This window comes from Antechinus flavipes, chromosome 1, assembly GCF_016432865.1.
Source record: "Antechinus flavipes isolate AdamAnt ecotype Samford, QLD, Australia chromosome 1, AdamAnt_v2, whole genome shotgun sequence".
Classification (NCBI taxonomy): domain Eukaryota; kingdom Metazoa; phylum Chordata; class Mammalia; order Dasyuromorphia; family Dasyuridae; genus Antechinus; species Antechinus flavipes.
The window spans coordinates 237,492,620-237,516,226 of NC_067398.1; the positions used below are offsets into that span (position 1 = coordinate 237,492,620).

Sequence of the window (23,607 nt, forward strand, 5' to 3'; positions counted from 1 at the left end):
TTTTCAGGAAGATGATGACAGTCCCTCTTTACTCATCCTAATCCAAGTATAGAGTGCTGAGTTCAACTAGTTTTCACCACAGTTTAAGAAGATCATTAATAACCTGGAGAATCTTCAGAGGACCAAGATGGTAAAGGATCTTGAATCTTTATCCCTTAAAAAAATTATCATTAGAGTATTTTTTTTAACTTTGGGCTCTTTTTGTATCTCCAGGGCTTAGCACAGTGCCTGACACATAATAGGCACTTAATATTTATTAAATGACTGATTTAAAAGGAATAGGGATGTTTCAAATGAAAAAACAGAAGAGGGATAGGAAAGGATAGCTGGCATTCCAGTATCTAAAGGGCTCTTTTGTGAAAAAGGAATTTTATTTGTTCTTGACTCTGGAGATGATGTAAGGAATGTAAGGAAAAATTCCAGCTGTCCTGTGCAATACTGAAATTCTGGATTAACATAAGTAAAAGACTGTTATGTCTCTAGAATAAACTATTTTCCAAGAAAATATTCTCAGTTACAAAACAAGTTAATGGGAAAATAGGATTTTGTTTGTAGAAATTAATTTTATAACTTGTTTTCCAGGAATGTATTAAAAATGGGTGTAAATCTATGTATATTTAGCTAGTGGTTTGGAGAAACAACAAATCAAGAGTAATTATGTATTACAAAAATATGGGAATTATCTTTGTTCAATATATCACTGTCACAACTCAATAAAATCCAATAGTTCTTGATTATTTCTAAGATCAAATAGAAACTTCTCTGCTTGATATTTCAAATTCTTCACAACCTGGTCATAACCTACTAGTTCAGCTTTACTGAACATTTTATAGTCCAATCCAATTAATCCTCTTGTTGTTTATCACACTGACCATTTCATCCTTCATCTTTGTGCCTTTTGCACTAGTTCTCTCCTATAGATAAAAAATATGCGCTTTTCATCTCTTTTCATCTCTTAGAATCACTTATTTCCACCTACATTAAAGCTTTCCATATTCCCTTAGCTCCTGGTAACTTTCCTCCTCTTTCCCCCATTCAATTAAAAAAAAAAATAAAATGAAACCACAGATCCAGGCCCTATTGGGCTGTATTGTAAAAGTATATATGTATGTACATACAGCAACTAAGGGTAGAAATTGTTGTATTTTTATTTTGTAGTATCAGTTCTTAATTTAAACCCTATGTCAATAATCAAGTTTTATAGGAAAAACAATACTGAAAGTCTAACAATTCACAAAGTTCTCTTTCAGCTTATTTTATCTTATTCATTTAACTTTGATTCTAATGGTCACATATCACTATTTTGATGTAAGCATATCCCTTTAATAACTATTCAAGAAATCACTAAATTTCACTTTTTTTGAAGGAAAATATTACTAATTTTCATTCAAACGCTTGTATTTGTTCTACCTACGAGAAGTAGAGTTTGGCTAAAGATCCTTTTCAAAATTATGCATACTTGGGAATAATTTGAAAATTGTCAATTTCTGTTCAGAAAATAAAACTAAAAAGTAGCTGGATGATGGAGTGAATACAGCACCAACCCCAGAGTCAGGAAGATCTGACTTCAGATCTGACCACTTAATACTTCCTATATGTGTGAGACTGAGCAAGTCAATTAACCCAATTGCCTCAAAAAAAAAAAAAAAAAAAGGGAAAGAAAACAGAGCTAAGCTGATTAAAATAGTCATTAGTTTTACTTTGCCTAATAATTAATGAAATATAATCAATAGTATTAAGGCACTGAAGTACTGAGGCAGCTAAGCAGTGTAGCAAATCACTTAACTTGCTTGTCTCAATTTCCTCAAATGTAAAACAGATAATAAAAGCACCTATCTCCCAAGGTAGTTATGAGACTCAAATGAGATATTTTAAAATTCCAGATATATATTTTATTATGCAAATCATGTGTTAGAAAACTGCAATAATAGTTCATCGCTCCTAAACTTTAAAATTCAGTCAATAAGTTAATTAAAGAAGATGGCAAAAAAAAAAAAAAATCAACTTTATTTACAATAAAATAGGGAAGAAGTTGAAAATTTGTGTCACTCTACAGAAGACATATATTTCATAAAGATAATGTGTAAGAAATAGGTAAATACTTAGTAAATGTTTTTCATGGCAGTAATATAGTGTGTTTTATTTCAACAGACATTTGTGTTAAAAAGGGCTATCAGAATAATTGTTATATGCTTTTGTGATACTACAATGGCTAAATCTTTTGAAAAATGATTACTTCTAACAAAAGCTTACTTAAATTATTGTTTATCTGTATGGCTTATATCCAAATTTTGCAACATTACAAAAGGGTTTATTGCTTTTGAATCACTAACCAATTTTCAAAGTGTTCAAAGTTATAAAGAAGATAAGCACCATCAAGCAATTTTTAAAAGTTAGTAGGAAATTCAGTGTTATTCATATTTCTTTCACAAAATGATTTCATTACATCAGAGCCATGTTTGTAACATGACAAAATAGCATACACATGTGTATACAGACACACACATACATGTATATGCAGTTTGAAAAGTTAACACTAGAAAATTTGAGAGTCTGGAAAAATGTCCATGTTTCTGGATCAGATACTCAGATAATATTTTAGCCACATAACCTAAGAAAACACTGTCATTTTCAGCAGGCAGAAAGTTATTGATTTTGTTTATATATCTGTTCAACCAACACAGTATATGAAAGCTTCTTAAAGTGTTGTTTGCAACCACATGTGGAGTCAAGTAACTGAATGCAGGAGTCACAAAATTATCATTTATCATCAGTAAGTGTTTAATTTGTATACCTACTTGAGTGTTGGAGGGGATGTGGGGAAACTGGAACACTGATGCATTGTTGGTGGAGTTGTGAATGGATCCAACTATTCTGGAGAGCAATTTGGAACTATGCTCAAAAAGTTATCAAACTGTGCATACCCTTTGATCCAGCAGTGCTACTACTGAGCTTATATCCCAAAGAGATATTTAAAGAAGGGAAAGAGACCTGTATGTGCAAAAATATTTGTGGCAGCCCTGTTTGTAGTGGCTAGAAACTGGAAACTGAGTGTATGTTCATCAGTTGGAGAATGGCTGAGAAAATTGTGGTATATGAATGTTATGGAATATTCTTGTTCTGTAAAAAATGACCAGCTGGATGATTTCAGAGAGGCCTGGAGAGACTTACATGAACTGATGCTGAATGAAATGAGCAGAACCAGGAGATCATTATACACTTCAACAACAATACTATTATGAGGATCAATTCTGATGGACATGACTATTTTCAACAATGAGGATCCAAATCAGTTCCAACTGATCAGTGATGAACAGAACCAGCTACACCCAGAGGAAGAATACTGGGAAATGAGTGTGGACCACAACATAGCATTTCCACTTTTTCTGTTATTGTTTGCTTCCATTTTTGTTTTTCTTCCCAGGTTATTTTTACCTTCTTTCTAAATCCGATTTTTCTTGTGTAGCAAGACAACTGTATAAATATGTATATATGTATATATATATAGTATTTAACATATACTTTAACATATTTAATATGTGAGGGGACTATCTGCTATCTAGGGGAAGGAGTGGAGGGAAGGAGGGGAAAAGTTGGAATAGAAGTTTTTGCAAGGGTCAATGTTGAAAAATTACCCATGCATATGTTTTGTCAATAAAAAGCTATAATAAAAAATTTGTATGCCTACTTAATATACCTATATTCCCAAGGTAGAATAAACATTTCTGCAACAAAAAGGGGTCACAAATGGAAAAAGTTTAAGAAGCCTATAGTAGACCATATAGTGTTTCTTCATTTTGTCAAGTCGAAGTTTTCTATTTCTGTACAACCGGCAAATACTCCTTATTAAACCTTAGAAAGGAGAAAGTATTTCCTACCCAAGGAAACCTACTGTATTGAAATTACAAGTATCTCCACTAGATAGGATTATTTATCTTCTACTTAATCACAATAGCCCAAGGGACAAGACATTCTCAAATGTTGCTGCCAAAGAAAGGGTTAATTTAATAAGCCATCTCACTAGTGACTGCTGCTCTTTTTAAAGCAGCAATAGCTAGATTTGAATCCTAAATACTTTTCAATGGCTGTATCAATAATGAGATGTTTATCTTTTAGAAATAATTTCCCACAGACAATGATATCTGACTAGATGGTTCAAAACTTAAAAAGGAAAAAAGGCATGTATTCTGAGGCATATAAACCTAATGAATTAGAAAAATTATTAGTTTTAGAGGACAGTATATAAATCTGGAAAGGACCTTAGAGAATCATATCATCAAACTCTCTTATTTTTAAGATAAGGAACCAAATCCTGGAGAAGTTAAAGGAATTCTCTAAGGTCTGATAGGTAATGAGAATGGTAATGAGGTGGAATTTGCACCTGGGTCCTTTCCACCAAATTCGCGGCTCTTCCTATCATCATGCTGCAGCGTACTTAGTACTTCTGTGAGCACAGTACTTCACCTCTCTAGGTCTCAGTTTTCTCATTTGTAAAAGGAGTATTGAAGTAAATTCTTTTCAAGATCCCTGGCAATTCTAAATCCTATTATATCCTAGATTATACTTGATCTCGGATAGACCAGGTACCATATTTTTTCTAAATTTTGCATCTTACACAATGCCCAAGACAGCCCGGTATGTCTAGCACATAAAAGGCAATAAACATTTGCTGAACTCTTTAAAAGCTATTAACAAGCACTGTTATAAGACACACGAAGAATAAATTAAGTGCAAGAGTTTACAATTGACATCCATAAGGATTCATCAATATTAAGAGATAAATTTCTGTTTATATCCCTCGTAGCATTTTGGGTTTTATAGGTTTTAATAATATGGTAGTTGCCTTTCAATGACCTACAACAGAAGCAAAGTTTTGTTTCTCTTGAAACACAAACGGGGAAAGCAGCCCGGGAACAGAATTTAACTTAGTAATGAATAACTCACCCACTTGATACACAACCTTGTGGCACAGGACCTCTTATTTTATAGAAAAAACAGAAACTCAGAATCTAGGGTCAAGATTAGAAGTGGGTAGGGGGTAAAATTAGATTACTTGATGAAAGATTAATATTTTGTATGTACAATACTTAGGTTACCACACTTGCATCCCAGGCAACTAACTAACAACAATCCAGTGTGTACTAATGAGAATGAAATAGCAGGTCAAACAATAAACGCACGGAAGAAAAAAAAAAAGCTACGACAAAATAGTTCAGAAGTCGTGCCCTCGACATATATATATATATATATATATATATATATATATATATATATATATATATATGTCATGTGATGCATACAAATATTACCCGCGATTCTGTTCCTTTGGGGGAGGTGTGCGTGTTTTGACTATAAGATGCCATTCGTATTTTTCTTGGGGCTACCAGAAGATGGTTTCTAATGACTGGTAATCCAATGTTTGCACCATCATTTTTTTTTTTTTCATCTTAGAAACGAAATTCAAAATTAAACCTTTTTTGACATGGCCATCAGAAGGCTGTGAAGAATAGCCCCCTCAACAGCGTTTTTCTAACTAGTATTTACCACCACCCACTCACCCTACTATGGCTCCGTACTAGACAAAGCCCTTTGAGGACAAGTGTCCGGGGTAACTCGAAGGTAAACAAAACCTGTTCTGCTTACCTTGATCCCTTGCTGTTGGGTAGTGAGAATTAACTTTGACTCATCCAAGAGTAAAACTTCGCAATAAAATTCTTCCTGGACTGCACAGAAACAGCCCATGTTTGCTTTGACGTCTGCTGGAGGAAATCAAGAAAACAGAGGCAGGCTTCCGAATCACCCCCTCCCTACAAGGCTCTGATCTGTATTGTCCAGTGCCAAGGACAGAAAAGCGGGCAAGTAGCTTATAGAGGATCTTCTAGTCTACAATCCACGAAAGGCCCCAACGACCGGTCCTCCTCGCTTTGGGAGTCAAAAGTCACCAGGGGATTCAGAAGCTTCAGCTGAATTCGACAGGCTATCCCCGCATATTCAGTGACTCCCGTAGCTCTTTGCTGAAGTCCTGTGAGAAGGAGGAGGGGCGTGGGGGAGCGGTAAGAAAAGCCTCTCTTGCAACCCTAAGGGGAAAAAAAAATGTCTCATAGCAATTGGGGAGGAGAAACGACAAGTGCCGGAGCCCCTCGCTGCTCTTTCTCTTCGTCCTTCGATTTCCAGGACGGACAGCTAGATCTGATTCACCTGGCCCAAGTGAGTGAGTCCCCTAACAAGGCTTGGGCTCCTCCTCTCCCTCACATTATCTTCGGCCGCCGGTGCTCCGGCTCCCTGTTTCCGCCCCGCCCAGCGGCGGCCCAGCTGCCAAGGGGGGTTCACCTCACACTTAGGGACCGAGAATAGAGGGCGGGAACTGGAGGCCCGTAGTTCTTTTGTGTAGGGGACACTAGGGTCGGCCTTTCAACCAGAAAAGGGAGGTGGCCGAAGCTGCGGAAGAGGGAAGTGGCAGTGCCGACAACAAGGGGGAGTGCGGTTGGCCCAGCTCAGGTGTGCCGAGGGGCTGGTCGGAGCAGGCTTCCAGGTGACTGGCCTGGGGAGGGCTTATCAGAACCAAAGGGCCGGGGGAACTACACTGGTTGCCTGTCTGAGGAGCTCAAGTGCATGGCCATGTGCCAAGCAGGCTGGAAAAAACCTCTGGGTCGCTACGTCCGCCACAGATCGCGGACCTGGACACCGGGAGGAGGAAAGCGGCTTCTGATAGACCTAGAGCCGCTCGGCTGCGGCTGGGGAGAACGCCTTCCGCCTTCCTAGCTTTTCCCGGGGCTATCCCGAGAGCTGAAGGCGCCGGGAGACCAGCCCGGGAGAGCACCAGAGGCTTGCAAGGGTTCCTGGGGAAAGTTGTCTCCCAAGCGATATAGGGACGATCTCTTCTGAGCCTTCCCACTGGGAAGATCAGCTCCGGTTCTGAGTCCCGGGTCGTTCTTCCTGTTGTCCCAGAGGCCCTGGCTGGGAACAGAAGACAAAGAGTGAACGAGTAGCCGCTAGCTAAAAGGCTAGTCCGCAGCTGAGAGCGATGAGTCAGTCGGTCTTGTCCCATCTAAACCTGTGGTCTAATTTGGTTCCAGGACCGGTCCCTTGGTCAATTGTAACCGCAACCAGACCTTGAAGGCTGGAGAAGCACAGAGATAGGGTTACAGTGAATAAAGCTCAGCACTCCACGCCCTATCTGCCTTCTGCAACAATCCTGGACCCGTGGGCACACTAGCTCTGAGGCAGCAGTGACCCCTGGTGGGTCCTGGTAACCGGGCATAGACTGGAACAGGTGCAATTTACTGATTCAGACAGACACGTTGAAAGCAAGTTAACAAATAATCCAAGCTTTATAGGAGGAATGAATCAGGTGGGAAAGGGAATTCAAAAAATGCGCCTTCTAATATTTCCTTAGTTAAATAGTGCCAATTTAGCTAAATGTGTGGAACGTAATGGCATTGAAATAAAAGAATAATAATGGAAGCTTTTGCCATTTTTAGTAGTTACTTGTAACAGAAACTATCCAAAAAAGGCCTAAGCTTTATTTAGGAATATTTGACCGATAAAATTGAAAATAATCTTAGAAAGGAATTATAAAACTTCAAACTTTTGCTTAGCCTATCTGGATGTCTGAAAATTGCCGCCATATTCTGTCACTTAACTCGTGTGAATTTCCTGTAGATTTTAAATTCATAAGCAAAACTTAGATTCAAGCAACACTTGAATTAGAGCAAAAGTTTTATCAAACTCTAATGCATAAATAGGTACTATGAATGAGACTTGTTCATATTTTTATGCCTTTAGACTGTGTTTTGACTTTTACTTTTAATATTGTTTTTCTGTTACAAAGTACTGTCTAATTATATGAGTCATCAAAACCCTACATAATAATTATATAAAATTTCTCTAGACAAAAGTTCTTGTCTTTTAAAGTATGCTTTCAAGGGAGTATGTTTTATTGTCACATGCTTTAAATTTCTATAATTTCTTCATTTTCAGGGGAAAGAGTGGAAGAAACACAGTGTGGAATTTTCATGTTAACAACTCGATTCTCAGAGGAAGTAATAATAACTTCTAATAGTAACAATTTATGTCATTGAAGAAAATTTAATGAGCAGCATTGTTTTCAATGACTATAACAAATTAAAGAGAGTAAACAATTAAGAAAGGCATATTGGTTAGGTCAAAGATTGAATTTCTTCTTAGTGAGTTAATTGGATATAGTTTTCTCTATACTAAATAATTGAATAGAGGAAATATAGTGGAGGAAAACCATTGCATAACAGAGAAAGAAATCCAGAAAAAATAAAAATAAACCATTTTCTTTCAGAAGAGAAAATCTCATCTTTTTTAACCACAGTATATTTTGTTTTATTGACTAGTTTCATTTATATGAAACTAATCCTTGTTTTTTAATATAGTACATAGAAAATCAAATTAATAGCAATTAAGATAAGTTTAAAATCTAGGAGAGCAATGTTAAAGCGATGAAAAGTGATGTAACCTTGGTCATGATGAAAATGTTATTAATATGGGGAAAACTCATTTTCACCATGTAAATAACATAATGTATCCTTACTTATTATATTCTGATCTTCAACATTGAACAAAAAAACTTCTCTGATTAAGATGACAGTTTATGGCAGTAATCATCCATACTTTCTTCAAGATGCAACTCATGTAGGCAAGCATGTTTTACTTGAAGCTCTTCTTCATTCCAACTGGTAGGATCCTCTCCACCAGCCAAATTGTACTTACTTTGTTTAAAAACACATATAAATTTTGTATCTATTTATATATATTTATGCATATATGTCTGTCTGATGTATACTTGTTTTCTCCTCAATAATATGAACATTTCTTGCGAGTAGAGTTTATTTCCTCGTTTTTGAATTTCTATCCTAAATACCTAGTAGAGCACCTGGCCTACAATAGGCACTTAAGAAATTTTTGTTCATTGATTTGTTACTTTAATTTGATTTATTTAAAACTTATCACTCAATATAATGATATAATTTATATCATAAATCCATTATATTATAAATCTTTTTAAATTTTGGCATTATAACAAAACCTGGTATACTTTGCCATCTACTAGCCAATTAAAAATTGTACATAATTATAAGATTATATATTTTCTTCATCGATGGAGACAACACATTTGGTATCTAACATAGCAGTTTCTAATGCACTATGTCAAAAGTAGAAGTAACATAAAGAAAAAAAGTTTTAAAGAACAATTTGACAATACAAGTAAAAACTGAGGAGATATATGCTGAGTAGGACATATATAGTTGTGAGAAACTGATTTTCAAGATATATGAAAAGGAGAAACTTACTGAATGCTTGAAAAATCACGCTTAAACTGAAAAAAGTGATAGAAAACATCAATAACTACTGTGAGAATGAGGTTTTATTAAATGCTAGAAGGAATAACAGAAATGACACTAACAATGATTATAATAATTTTACAGAAGTTTAACCAAGTTAAAAATTAATCACCACAACATGAAAACCAAAAAAGACTAAACAACATTTTAGTCAGAAAATCTTAGCTTGCCTGTGGTGAATATGATAAATATGACAACGTTTTTGTCGTGTTTTTTTCTAGAAGACGTAGGTCTTCATAAAATCCATCAACTTTGGACTCTTCAGGATCAATGGTTGGAGAACAGACTTGTATTATTGTGATGTTGACTATGTCTTGGATTCAAACAAATATCATTCTGTCACCAAGATGTCAATGTTTAATTTTTCCAATTCCTATTTGACTACATTCAGTTTGCTTCATAGATCTTTATGAGCCAGAACTTGAAACAAGGTGATAACTCAATGGAATGGATAGAAACAATGTTTAAACCTTTAAGAATTCACACATTAGAGCTCATATAATTTAAAAAAAAAAAAAAAAAGAACAAGAGATCTTACATTCCAGGATCTTGTGCATTATTAGTCTTAACAGAATCAAACTTTCATTTATCACCAGATAAATCCACAATTGAGCTTTTTTTTCAATTTTGGCCCAGACACTTCATTAGTATTGGAATTACTTGGAGTTATCCTTTGCTCTGACTTGAGGGACTTATCTTCTATACTACTTTTAATAGTAACACAAGATTTATTGACATGGGAAGAGAAGACAGGGATAGCAGTGCTAATAGGATAACAGGATCAGGAAATACAAAAAGATATTTCTGTAAATCAGATTCTCTCTTCTTGCTTCCCCCTCCCTCTCACCTTCATGCTCTATATAGGTTTTGGAAAATTTTGGAATACTTGTTTGGGTCTGTTTAGGGCTGAACTCATTCTTGTTCCTCAGGTTCTATTTTTTTTTTTCTTTCTATATTCTCCAGCCAAGTATCCCCTTCTTCCACAATAAAAACCTTCTAATTGTTTGTGGTTCCTCTGCATTTTGACCTTGTAAGGAAAGACACTCTCAAAGTCTCTTTTTTTCCCCATTTATTTCAATTAACTTTTATTGCAATATAAAAAATAAGGATATCCCATCCCAAACTCTAAGGAATGAAACTTGGTGTGTGAGATGGAATATTTTGTAACTACAATTTAATTTGCTTTAAAAGTTTTGACTTCAAGTATAATTGATTTTTTTTTACTTTTTAAAAATGTATTTTATTAAAAAAATAAGAAAAGAGAAAAACAGAAAAGGAATACTAAAATAAAAGAGAACATTATCATGTGTCCGGCAGAACATCAGGGAGGCTTCAAAATATATAACAAAAATTATTAGTTTAATAAAGCATATATGTTATTAGAAGAAATTATATTCATGAATATCCATTTTTTCTTTACTTGTTTGTAAATTATTCTTCTCTCTGCTACTCACTGTGTAAACTATAGTTAAGAAAAGATATATATACTTTTGTAGATATATACATCCACACACAAGTTACCATCCCCTCTCCCCAAATACATGTATACATATCTTTCCCATCTCTGTTGACTCTTTGTTTTAATTCTGCACTTTAATTTGCCTCAGTATTACTTAACCTCCCCCCATCTATGAATCTCTCCCTTGTCTTTTTCCCTTAAGCTTTACTTCCCTGTCTTTTTGGATATAGTTCCAAATTGGTGACTGGATCACTTCACGACTTTTATCAGTGAATTAGTGTCCTTCCCAGTTTTCCCACTTTCCCTCCAACATCCAACACTTTCCTTTTTTGTCACATTAACCAATCTGATTGGTGTAAGGTGATGCCTCAGAGTTGTTTCATTTGCATTTCTCTAATTAATAGTGATTTAAAGCATTTTTTCCATATAATTATGGATAGCTTTGATTTCTTTGTTTGAAAACTGCCTGTTCTTATCCTTTGACTATCAATTGGGGAATTGCATTTTTTATAAATTTAGTTGAATTCTCTCTATATGTGAGAAATGAGGCCTTTATTAGAGATACTTGATATAAAATTTCCCCCAGTTTTCTGCTTTCCTTACATTTTTAACTGCATTGATTTTGTTTGTACAAAACCTTTTAAATTCTATATAATCAAAATGATCTGTTTACATTTTGTAATGCTCTCTATATCTTATCTGATCTTAAATTCTTCCCTTACCCAGAAATCTGACAGATAAACTATTCCATGCTCTCTTAATTTGCTTATGGTATCACACTTTTTTGTGTAAATCATGTACCAATTATATATATATATATCATCACCTTCAAAGAGTACCATTTTTATTTCCTCCTTATATAGTCTAAATCCTTTAATTTCTTTGTCATTTATTACTATAACTAACATTTCTAGTACAATATTAAAGAATGGAGATGATAATGGTGATAATGAAGTATCCTTGGTTTACCTCTGATTGTTCTGGAAAGGCTTCTAATTTATACCCATAACAGTTAATCCTTGTTGATGGTTTTAGATAAATATTACTTTTTCATTTTAAGATAAGCTCCATTCATTCATATGTTCTCTAATATTTTTATCATGAACAGTTCTGTATTTTGTCAAAGGATTTTTCTGCATCTGTTGAGATAATCATATGATTTCTGTGGATTTTGTTATTGATAAATTGATACATTTATTTATTTATTTAGACAATGAATTTAATTAATTAGTTTAATTAGACAGATGAATTTATTTATCTAGTTAGACAATAAAGTGATAAATTGTCTAAAGTTATATACTCTCCTGTTTAGATCATTTTCTTGGAGGTACTTTTGTTGAATGTAACCTAGGTGCTCTAAAGTTTATCTCTGTTTATCATAGGAATGAAGTCCTAGGCATCTCTGTGGATGTTAGCACTGATACAATTATAATATTCCCTGAAGCAAATAGGGAAGAGCACTGGTAGGATCATCTAAACTTTAAGTAAGCCTTTTGTTCAAGTGCAGTTTTGATTACTCCAGGTGACAGTCTTTGGAACAACCCCCACTCTTACTGTATTCAATCAAAAGTCAAATTGTGATATAACCCTCCCAGATTAAATTTCTCTCGTTAAATTTCTCCCATAAATCTGCCCATGGCCTATGTCATCTTTGCTAAAATCCCTTTTACCTGTTATGATGTCCTGCTTCATGGTATCTTTTTTTTTACTCCCTCTATCTTTCTCCTTTCCCTCCATGGTGTTTTTCTCTTTATTATAGTTAAGCAACTCTTTAGGATTTTAAATCCCTTTTAGGATTAGTCCACAAATCGATGTTGTAATCCCCTTCCCTTGCTGACCCCATTTGGGGTTAGTCTGCTGAATTCTATGGATTTTGCCTGCCACTCAATCGTGTATTCCTAGCTTGCGGCATATTCCCTTTCTCTTGGTTAATTGTGAGTTCCATTAGGTAACTTGTCTTTTCCACTGTTAATTGTTAAAACTTTTTTTTTTTCTGCTAATGATAATATTCTGTCTAATGCTCTCCCAAATCTATTTCATATTTACAACTTTCAGTGTCTAGTTTAACTCTTCATTTTGTCCATAATCTCTTCTGATAAATAAAGGTATCTTTTGGCAAAGAGAATACATAGTGAAATCATCACAAGTGCTTTTTGCTTTGAGCCTCATTTTATCAGTGATTGCTTTCCCAAATTAATTATCTCAGAGCTGAACTCATTCATTTATTCAGTAGACATATATTGAATGCATTAAGAGAATATGCAAAGTCAGGCCTAAAAGAAACAAATAAAAACAAAGACATTTATTTTTAAGTTTTTCCAGGAGATTTAAAAATCAGGATCTTACTTGTCTTGTCTATTGATTTACAGCTTGTGATAGTAAAGGCAGCTGACATTCAAATGGGGAAGACAACATACTTAGGGAGTGATGGTCAAAAAAAAAAAAAAAAAAGAATTGGTCTGAGAAGTTACAGAGATTATAAATTAATATATATAGCAATCAATTATTTTAATAGTAATATTGATTTGATTGCTGTTCCCAGAGCAAGCAATAGAAAGCCAGGAGAGAGAGTAGACCTAGGTTTTCTAGGAGTGACTGGATGGGATATGAAACATGGTCTAGTGCTAGATGGAATAATGGAACCCAAGGACATCTTTAATGAATGTATGAAATAGGATTAGACAAATTTTTACCTACAAAATTCTTAGAAAAACACAATTTAAAGCCTAGAGATTATGAGATTCACTGGGCTTATAGTTAAATAAATATAAAAAAAATTTGATTCAGTAAAGCAATTGTTACCTTTTAAAGATTTTCACTAATGTCTCGTGCATATATTAAAATAAAAATTTCTCAAAATATGCAACAACAGAGATAATTTTGTAAACCTCTTGTTAATATCAAGGCAGACATGAAAGAGGAAGACCTATGCTGGCCAAAGGTGTTTACCTTTGTCATAAAGGATGCATGGTACTGTATGGAATAAGAGAGAGACCAGGAGGAACTTACAGGAATGTATGAATTCTTTTTCTGTATTTTATTTTCATTATTTCTGTGTTTCCCCTATGAGCTATATAATATGTGTAGGCTCATATTTACTTGAGCGTTGGCCAGCTAGAAACATATTTACTTAATCTGAGCTGATGACATTTATTGGTATTTGACATTTATTGATATTTCGTCTATTAGCTGGACCACTATCTGCTTTATTAAGTCTACAGGCTTGATTTTCTTTTTCTAGAAATCAGGAGATTTCAGGGAAACAGAAACCTCCCATTCCAATCTCTCCAAATAGCAACAACCAATTAGATGCCTTCTCTGCCCCTTCTCAATGCTCTCTTACTTGTGATGTAATTCTTGTATAAAAGCTGTGTATCTTTACTACTTCTTTAGCCCTCCTACCGGGAGCTTTCTCTTTCTTATCTCTTAATGGGATGGCTCATCCTCTGGAGGTTTTCAATAAATAACTTTTCTGCCTTCTACTGAATGATCTCTGAATAGTCATTTTGGGTAAGGATCTTCCACATTCCTCACAGTACAAATGGATTTCCTGTAGATGATATTCCAGTATGTAGGTTACATTATATTGATTGCATGGATCTATAGTCACTCAAGAGAGTTCTCTTCCTAAATTGTGAAGAACTATAAATTCCATAGGTTTTTGTAGACAGCCAATTCTGTCAGAGATTGTTTCACTTTATATCTTGTTGGAAGGAAGTCCCATAACAAGTCTTTAACTTACTCAGGGAAAATTTTATCAATTAGTGTTTGCCAGACTTGAGAGTGAGAGATGCACATCAAAACTTGAGTAACCAGACTGAAAGAAAAAGATATTTATTAGTATGCTAAGGAAGACTGCTCCCTGTTATAGGTTTAGCCTCTTATATAAAGATTGGGCTATTATAGCTTTTTAGATTCCTCTTATTTAACCAATCAGCAGCATTCTGTAGCAGAAAATAAAGGGGAAAAATATGCAGAGTTTGGGATTATGGAAGTTGCTGAAGATCAAATCTGTTTCTTGTTTTAGAAAGTACACATTAGAATTCTCAATATTTACAGGAAATCTCTAAGAAGATAGAGAGTCATTCTTTTTTATTATATTGTTTACATTATGGAGAGAAGTGTAAGTCTAACAATTCTGTTTCCTTAGTTTCATTACTTTCATCAGTGAAAACTATTCCCCAAAACTCATGTAGCCAGGTTCATCCATCTCTGCAAGCCTCAGGCCTTAGCTTAATTAATGCCTAATACGTGCTAAAAATGATTATTGATTTGAATATACTCAAAGAATATGTCCATTTTGCAGAAATATAATCATATTTGCCTGCTTTGACAGTTGTTTCTTTGTTGTTAAATTAAAAGTGATCAAGTTCGTTATGATTTTCATGCACAAGTAACTCCTCAAATTGTATTCCATACTCGCCTAAGACCTTCAAAGACAAAATAAGTCAGATGAATCATGGGTCATGAGCAGAAAGTCAACTTCTTACCATTTTCTTTCTAAGAGAAAAAGAGATATTTTCAGGTTGGTTTCATGTCAAATTCCTAAAGGAAATTATGATAATATTTCTATTAGCAAAAAATAAATAGACTAGAAGCCAAAATTTTTCTCTAATAGATGTTTTCAAATTTTAAAATTAAGTCATAAAAAATTTGACTTTATCAAAACAGAGAACTTGCTCTGCCAATCACTCTAGGATTGATTTAGTAGTTAAGTTCTAGGATATTGTCAGAATTATTGAAGTCAAGTCAAGCCCAGTTTCACACAGCTCATAAAGGTGAGAAGTAGGATTTGAATTCAGGTCTTTCCTGATTTAAAAACTAACACGACATTAGGCCATGCTGCCTCTACTATGATATAAATACAGATAATTTTTATAGTAATTTAGAAAATAGAAAACATAGAAATAGTTATGTATAAAGCATTAATCTGCCAATTCAAAATTTCTCATGTTAATATTCTTCCTGTGCCATATTAATAGTTTCAAGTCACATCTCTGAAGAGTTAAAACTGCAGATTACTCAATAGGCAATGGAGGAGGATATGATTTGCACAGAAGTGGTATAAAAGATGTCAGAGAAATATATGACCATAAAAGAAAGTGAGAAGAGGGATAATTAGGGAATAGTTCTTGTGTTCCATTGGTATTCATGTTTGTAGAGTTTATGTATATGCCCAGGCTAGTTGAAAGGGCTCAAAAGGGCTGGTTATTAAAATATTTAGGTTAAACATTTACACCTTGAAAATCGGCAAATACTACAAATCAAGGATTGATATATTATTTTGTGAATTTCTAGATTTAGAAAATGGTGGAAAAAAGGTTAATAATGAAGATTAAATTTAAAAATGTCTCACAATGTTTTTTTGGGGGGAGGGAGAACTGATTATTAAATATTCTCCTGAATATGGAATTCATGGGAGGGCATGCATTGCAATTGTTCAGGATAAAAAGTATGGTGGATTGTGATGTGCACTGCTAAAATTTTATCAATATCATTGAAATCATAGTTCTATTTAAATATTGAAAATATATGCTACAATGAAGAAATCTCTAAAGTGAGAATTAGGGGACCTAGATTTCAATTCTAAATCTACTACTGAAAGCTATCATTTCTTTCACTTCTCTAGGCCACAGTTTCTTCATGTGCAAACAAGGGGGTTGAAATAAATGGTTTCTAAGGTCCTTGATTTGAAAATTTCCTTTTGTTATACTGTCTGAATTGCAACAAAATTATTAGCAGATGACTTAGTGTGGTTTTATGTATTCTTATTATCCGTTTATAATTATGTTTATAATTATACATAATACATAATTTATGATAATTATATTATTCAGAGAGGTTAAAAGACACATCCAAAAACTAAAAATTAATCACTGAGACAATTAGAATACACCCTGGTTTTATACCATCCCATCTAGTGCTTTTCCCATAATATTCAATATTTCATTCTAAAAGTTAGTCCAAGTCTTTCCTTGTCTAATTTTTAACTATCACTTTTCACACCCTTTCCCCAACATCCTGCCCATATTCCCTATTTCTGGTTATATTTCTCTATCAATCACTTTTCTTTTCAAATTGCCTTGCATTTTGCTTGTGTATGAAGATACTTGTTTGTGTACATGTTGTCTTCCCCAATAGAATGTAAGATTCTTAGGAGAAAAGAATGTTCTTTATTTGTCTTTTTTATGTCTAGCCAATAGCAGGCACTTAATAAAGACTTATCCTTTTTTTGTCATTTGTTGGGATTAATTTTGTGTTGGTGCTATCTACTCTTCATTGATCTACATTGTAAATAAAACTACAAATATGTCTTAAATACTTCATTTTGGTTTCAGTCACACCAATATTAAAGTTATCACCTCAAGGAAAGATGCATTTGGTAAATGTCAGACAAAAATTTAATCTATTAAGCAAAACTCCCTTTGCTAATGGTAAATATATAAATAAAAACATGTGTGTGTGTGTTTATTCATGCATATCTATATTTGCTGTCCATACTTTCATCACAATTTTTTATTAACTGCATTTAAAAAATGAACCTTTTACAGAATTCTAGACAAATATAGCTAGACTTTCCTCAGAAACCATTCATTTGGAACTCTTCATGTAATGGATGGCCAAAGAGGTTAGGTTACCATGGCAACTTAGAAAGTTAGTCATGGAAGAAGCACTTCTATTATAAAATGGAAACTAGTCCACCAGATTCAGTCTTTCCATTACACTACATTCCCTGCCTTACAACTTAATAAATTTGGCATTAATTTATTGTACATATCAATTATGTAAGGTGCCCTAAAGCACTATGAAGCACAAATGAAGAAATAGAAACTCAGTTATATCATAAACAGCTTCACTATAGACAGAAAAGTAAGGTTGGGTTTTTTTGGGATGGAGAAGAGGTTCCAATGTTGGATTTGGTAGTTGGTGGAATATAATAGGGAATAGTTGTGATGGATGGGACAATGACATTTTTGCTGATTAAAACATAGCACTAAACCACCTCATTGTTCTGCTGGCAGATAAACAAAATGAAGCAGTAACATGGGTCAGATGGGTGGGGAACATTCCATCATTAACCTATATTTTGGTAAATGCCACGCTGCTACCTTGCCAGAAATGAGTAGTAACATTAGTTAAATATGAGTCAATATAAATTAACTGATGACCAAAAGGGTTCCCACCCCAAACTATACCTGATTTCAGGATCCTATCCAAAAAAGTTAGTTTTATTTTTTTTATTGCCAAGAAAATCTTCAAATATGACTTCAGTAGAGCTTGAGTTTAAGGTTTTTAAAATGTGGCTAATGCAATCATCACTTCAATATAAACGCTAGAGGAAACAAATACAAATTGGGTATGGAATATACTTTATTTCAACCCCAAGAATATGCAAAATATATGAAGCCTACAAAAATAGATACAGATATAACATCTGGAACTCAGACTACAAATTCACCTTTGTGAGTCCTTTTCCATAAGGAATCATAGTTCTTCTTAAGATTTGTAATATTGCCCTCTGGTTTAGGAGTCTCCCTAGAAATTAAACACATTTTGAGATCTGTTAAATATCCGTGGCCCCATTCCCAGTGAAATCCTGCATTGTCTGATTAAATCACAATAATATAAAGGGGGTAGTAAAATCCAGATCTCGGTTCTTCACCTGTCAGTGCCACATAGGTAACTTATTCATTTTTCAAGGTTGAATTCATTTTAGAAACTATATGACTACTCCTTTTCTTTTCCTATTAGATTAGCTCTCCAAAAGTAGGGACTATATTTGATTAGATTAGATTTATATTTGTATCCTTGGCATTTAGCACAAGCCTAACACATAGAAAGCACTTTAATTTATCTACTGATGAACCTAGATGGTCTAATAAAACACTTGAAATTAAAAAGCCTCAATTTTAGGATTACCTACAAAGCAATCCTTAAGCCTGGTACTACCCAAGAAATTTTACTTTTGTAACTAGAATGCTAGATTCTGAGTTCCTGGTATCCATAAAACTCCAAATTTGACTTTTTCTGTCCAAGAAGGTGAAGTTGAGGAGCATTGTCTCAGAACTCTCAGAGCTCACCAGGCACACATATGTATGCTTCTTCCACAGACCCGTTCTGCAGAAAATTTATCAATGGCTTAGCTGGTTCCATCTCTTAGAATAAGAAAGTCTACTCCAAGGATCTCTCCCTAAGGCCAACTGCAAGCCTATGAAACTTCCCTGAGCTACTGCTGTAAAGAAGCCATTTCCAATTCCTGGAAGGATAAATTTCCCAACCTATTTCACCACCATTTCTACACCACTCCTACCCTTGACAGTTTCCACTGCCAAGCAATGGAAACAGGTCTGTCATTTTAAACTTGGAAAAATCAAAAGAGGCAAGAGGGAGAAAAACAGATGGATAAGAGTCTATCCTCCTGAGCCCCATTCATCTTGGATTGGCAGTGGATGTTAGGGTGATTGAAAAGTACAATTTAGGCAATGACATCCAAGTCAATGAAAACTAATCAGAAAACTAATCATTCTTATGGTAATTCCCAAATTTCTAATGGGGTGCTTACCTCTAAACTCTAAGGTGCTTACCTTGCTTACCTCTAGACAAAGCTCAATATCCCATAATCATATCAAGCTAATTAGGAAACTTCAAATTGATCAAGTCAGGGAAAAGATGGAAGGAAATCTTCCTGATACTGTATTCAGTATTTTTTTTTTAAATCTCAATTGATCCTTCCCTGGAAGATAGGTATTCCCATTTTATAGAGGGTAAAACTGAGGTGAACAGAGATTAAGGGAATTGTCCAGGGTACAGACAATTTCCTTAAAGGATCATCCTAATCCTATTTCTATATGTACTATCCTATTGCCCCACAAAACCTTTATATTTGCCTTCAAAACTTTTATAATTCCTCATTCTTAAACACAAAGTCTAACCATGAAACATTTATAATCCCTTATGAATATTAATTTACATAAAATGACAGTATTTTCCAAGTGCCACTCTTATATATTCACAATATCTATCCATAATGCCAATATTTAAGCAATCTTCAAGAAGTGATTCTAGCAATTGACTAGATAGTTTGACTGATGTCCCAGATAGTAAGTTAATAGCCAGTAAATATACATAAATTTATTAATTTATAAAGGGATTTTATAACTTATAATGGGGATTTGCACACGCAATTTATAAGCAAGGAAATCATGCAATAAATAAATATACAATAATGGCATTCCACTTATATTACAACATGCAATTATATTAAAAACTTCTTTTGGGACTATCAAATAGACACATTAATATTTATATGCAATACAGCAGCATGTGTTCAACACAATAGTAGCTGATCAGGAAAGAAAAATGAAAAACAATGGAAACCAAAGGAATAACAAAATACTTTTATGAAATAGTATTCAAAAAAATTTCAATGATAATTTGATCAAAAGAAAAATATAAAGTATAAGAAAATAAAAAAACAAGAAACTAAAATTATACTTCAAAAGGAAATTGCATATCAGAAAAATGCAAAATTAGAATTAAATATAGTATTCAACAATCTTAATTTAGCTCAATATTGGATTAAATTCAACTTTAAGCATAAGTTGTAAAAGAAAAAAGTAACGTTCAAAATGGAAAAATAAAAATTGAGAAAAAAAATCAAGATTAAAATTAAAATTTTTTATAGCCCAGATTATTGCTGTTTATTCATTTTTGAAGAGGACCAATGAGATCATAGGGTGATGCCTTAACTTTCAGTGAATTGGATAGGATGTAGATTTGAGCAAAGTTTTCTGTCTTACTCTTTCTTTCAAAATCATTGAAATTGAAAGGCAAAGCCAAGATGGCAAATGAAGACAGAGCACCTGAACTCTCCCCTAAACCCGTACAAATAACTTTAAATAATGACTAAATAAATTGTAGAGCAACACAACCCACAAAAAGCCCAAGACAACTTAAAAGGTCAGAAGAAAAAAAAACCAGAATGAAAGTGGACCACAGTTGAGTGCAGGTCAAGCCAGCTCCAGCAAATTAGGAGAAGACCCTGGAGTAATTGAATCAATGGCAGTGTATGTGTGACTATGGCTGATTAGACTAATACAAGCTTGGAAGACTCTATATCAGATCAGGCACAAATAATCTATAAGAGTAGAGATGCCTCTAAATTTGTACATTTCACATTTCTTTTTGAATTGCGGCATTATTGCTTTGCTCATAAAGTGGATGATCCTGTGTCAGTATTTCCCATGTTCCATAATCATTTCTAAGTTTAAGAGACACCCTGAGAGTGTCCATATTGCATCTTCTGACCATGTGAGTGCTTGCCTTCTGCCAGTTCTCTTTTAAATTGTCTTTTAATGGACGTGGCCCTCTTCAACAATGAGATGAACCAAATCAGTTCTAATAGAGCAGTAATGAATTGAACCAGCTACACCCAGCGAAAGAACTCTGGGAGATGACTATGAACCACTACATAGAATTAATTCGCAATCCCTCTATTTTTGTCTGCTTGCATTTTTAATTTCCTTCACAGGTTAATGGTACACTTTCAAAGTCAAAGACTTTTTGTACAACAAAATAACTGGATGGACATATATACTTATATTGTTTTACTTATACTTTAACATATTTAACATGTATTGGTCTACCTGCCATCTGGGGGGCGGTAGAGGGAAAAGAGGGGAAAAGTTGGAACAAAAGGTTTTACAATTGTCAATGCTAAAAAAAATTACCCATGCATATATCTTGTAAATAAAAAGCTATAATAAAAAAAATAGTCTTTTAAGCAAACATAAATTTGGCATTCAAACACCATGGACAACTTTTCTGAGTTGCATTCCCTGCTGTAGAATTTCAATCTTAGGACTTCAGCTCAAGAAAGGATATCTGTGTCCAGTATTTTATTATCAGGTGATCTTCGAAATCATTCTTAAAAAAATCTAATGCAAGAGATTCAGTTTCCTGGTAGACTGTTGTTGCTTCACAGGAATACAAAAATGAGGGGCCAGCACAATGGCTTCATAGACCTTCAGTTTTGTAGGCAGCCAAATACCCTCTCTCTCATGCCTTAATAATTGATAGACTGGCTCACAGAAGATAAAATAGAAAATTTTGATCTTGTAAAGCCAAGATTTTCCATAAGTAAACCAAATCCAGTTAAAATTAGAAGAGAAATAAATAAGTGGGAAAAATTTTTTTTCATCAAATTTCTCTTACAAATATCTCATGTCAAAGATAAGAATCGAATTTATAAGACATTCATCAGTAGATAAATGGCCAAAGGATATGAACAAACAATTTTCAAAGCATGAAATCCATACTAACAGCAATATAAAACATTCTTCAAATTACTAATAGAGAAATACAAACTAAACCAACTCTGAGTTTTTCCCTGATGTCTATTTTTTAGTAAAGATTAGCAAAAGAGGAAAATTGAGAAATGTTGGAGAAGCTGCGGGAAAATAGGCATACAAGTATATTGTTAGTGATACTGTGAAATATCCTTACTATTCTGGAAAGAAAATTGGATTTATATCCAAAAAGTCTTTAAACTGTTCACATTTTTTGATCCATTGATATTGCTATAAGGCCTATACCTCAAAGAGATAACCTACATGCAAAAATACATGTATATATATTTATGTATACATGTGTATTCATATATATATATATATTTAGTAATAAGTAAAAACTAGTAATAGCAAAAAAACTGGAAACTAAGGCAATGCCCACCATTGAGGAATAGGTAAAACCACCAAATTTCCTTTTCCTTTGCCTTATTATTACTTAACCTACCCTACCTCCAAGAATTCCTCCCTTATCTTCTACCCCATCTTTTCCCTACCTCTTTATGCTTTACCCATTAATCTACACACTTTATCCCATTCCCATTGTCTAATACTATTCCTTCCAACTCTTTATAAATTTAGAAGATTTTTATAGCCTTCTAGACATATCTGCATTGTTCCCTCTTTAACCCATTTTCAATATGAGTAGGATTCTAGAACTATCATCCCTCTTTCCTCATTTAATTCATCTGTAAAAGTTCTTGTTCTCCTGCCTTATTTGTATAACATAATACTCTTTTTTATCTTTTTCTACATGGTTTTGCTTTTTAAAATCATAGCATATTCATCTCTGCCCCAATCTTTCTTTCAAATTGCCCAATTACTAATGACAATCTTAGACATATAGTTTACATTTCCACATATAAAACATGAACAGTTTGTCCTTATTGAGTGCCTTGAAATTAATCTTTGATGCTTATTTATAGTTCTCTTGGGTCTTACATGTTAAACTTTCTATCAAATTCAAGTTTTTTTGAAACAAAATCCCGAAAGTCTGGCAATTCATTGAATATCCATTTTTTTCCATATGGGATTATGCTTAAGTTTGCTGAGTGTGATATTTTTGGCTGCAATCCCATTACTTTTGCTTTTCAGTATATAGTTTTTCAATATTTGTGATCTTTTAATATAGCCACTGATAGGTCTGTGTGATTCTAATTGTGGATCTTCTATATTTGAATTTTTTTCCCTTGTTGCTCATAATGTTTTCTCTTTGATCTGGAGGTTTCAGAATTTTCCTGTGATATTCCTGTAGGTTTTCATCCTAGGATCTTTTTCAGGTGATGATGGGTGTGTTTTTGTATTTCTACGTTCTACTCTTGTTCTAACATTTCAGGACTATTTTCTCTAATTATTTCTTGCATTATTATATCAGGATTCTTTTTTTGATCATAGTTTTCAGGTAGTCAATTTCTCTTATGCTTTCTCTTTT

General features: G+C 33.8%; 1 protein-coding gene across 2 annotated transcripts in view; it reads right to left on the reverse strand.

Moving 5' to 3' along the window:
- Positions 1-6,001, reverse strand: part of EPB41L4A (erythrocyte membrane protein band 4.1 like 4A) — a 171,841-nt gene extending 165,840 nt beyond the window's left edge. Inside the window, exon 1 of one of the 2 annotated variants that reach the window (XM_051998340.1) lies at positions 5,644-6,001. In XM_051998340.1, the coding sequence (XP_051854300.1) occupies positions 5,644-5,742 (99 nt within the window). In that variant the 5' untranslated portion in view covers positions 5,743-6,001. The remainder of the gene's footprint in view (positions 1-5,643) is intronic. The other variant, XM_051998329.1, reaches the window with a different exon arrangement.
- Positions 6,002-23,607: the final 17,606 nt, after the last annotated feature.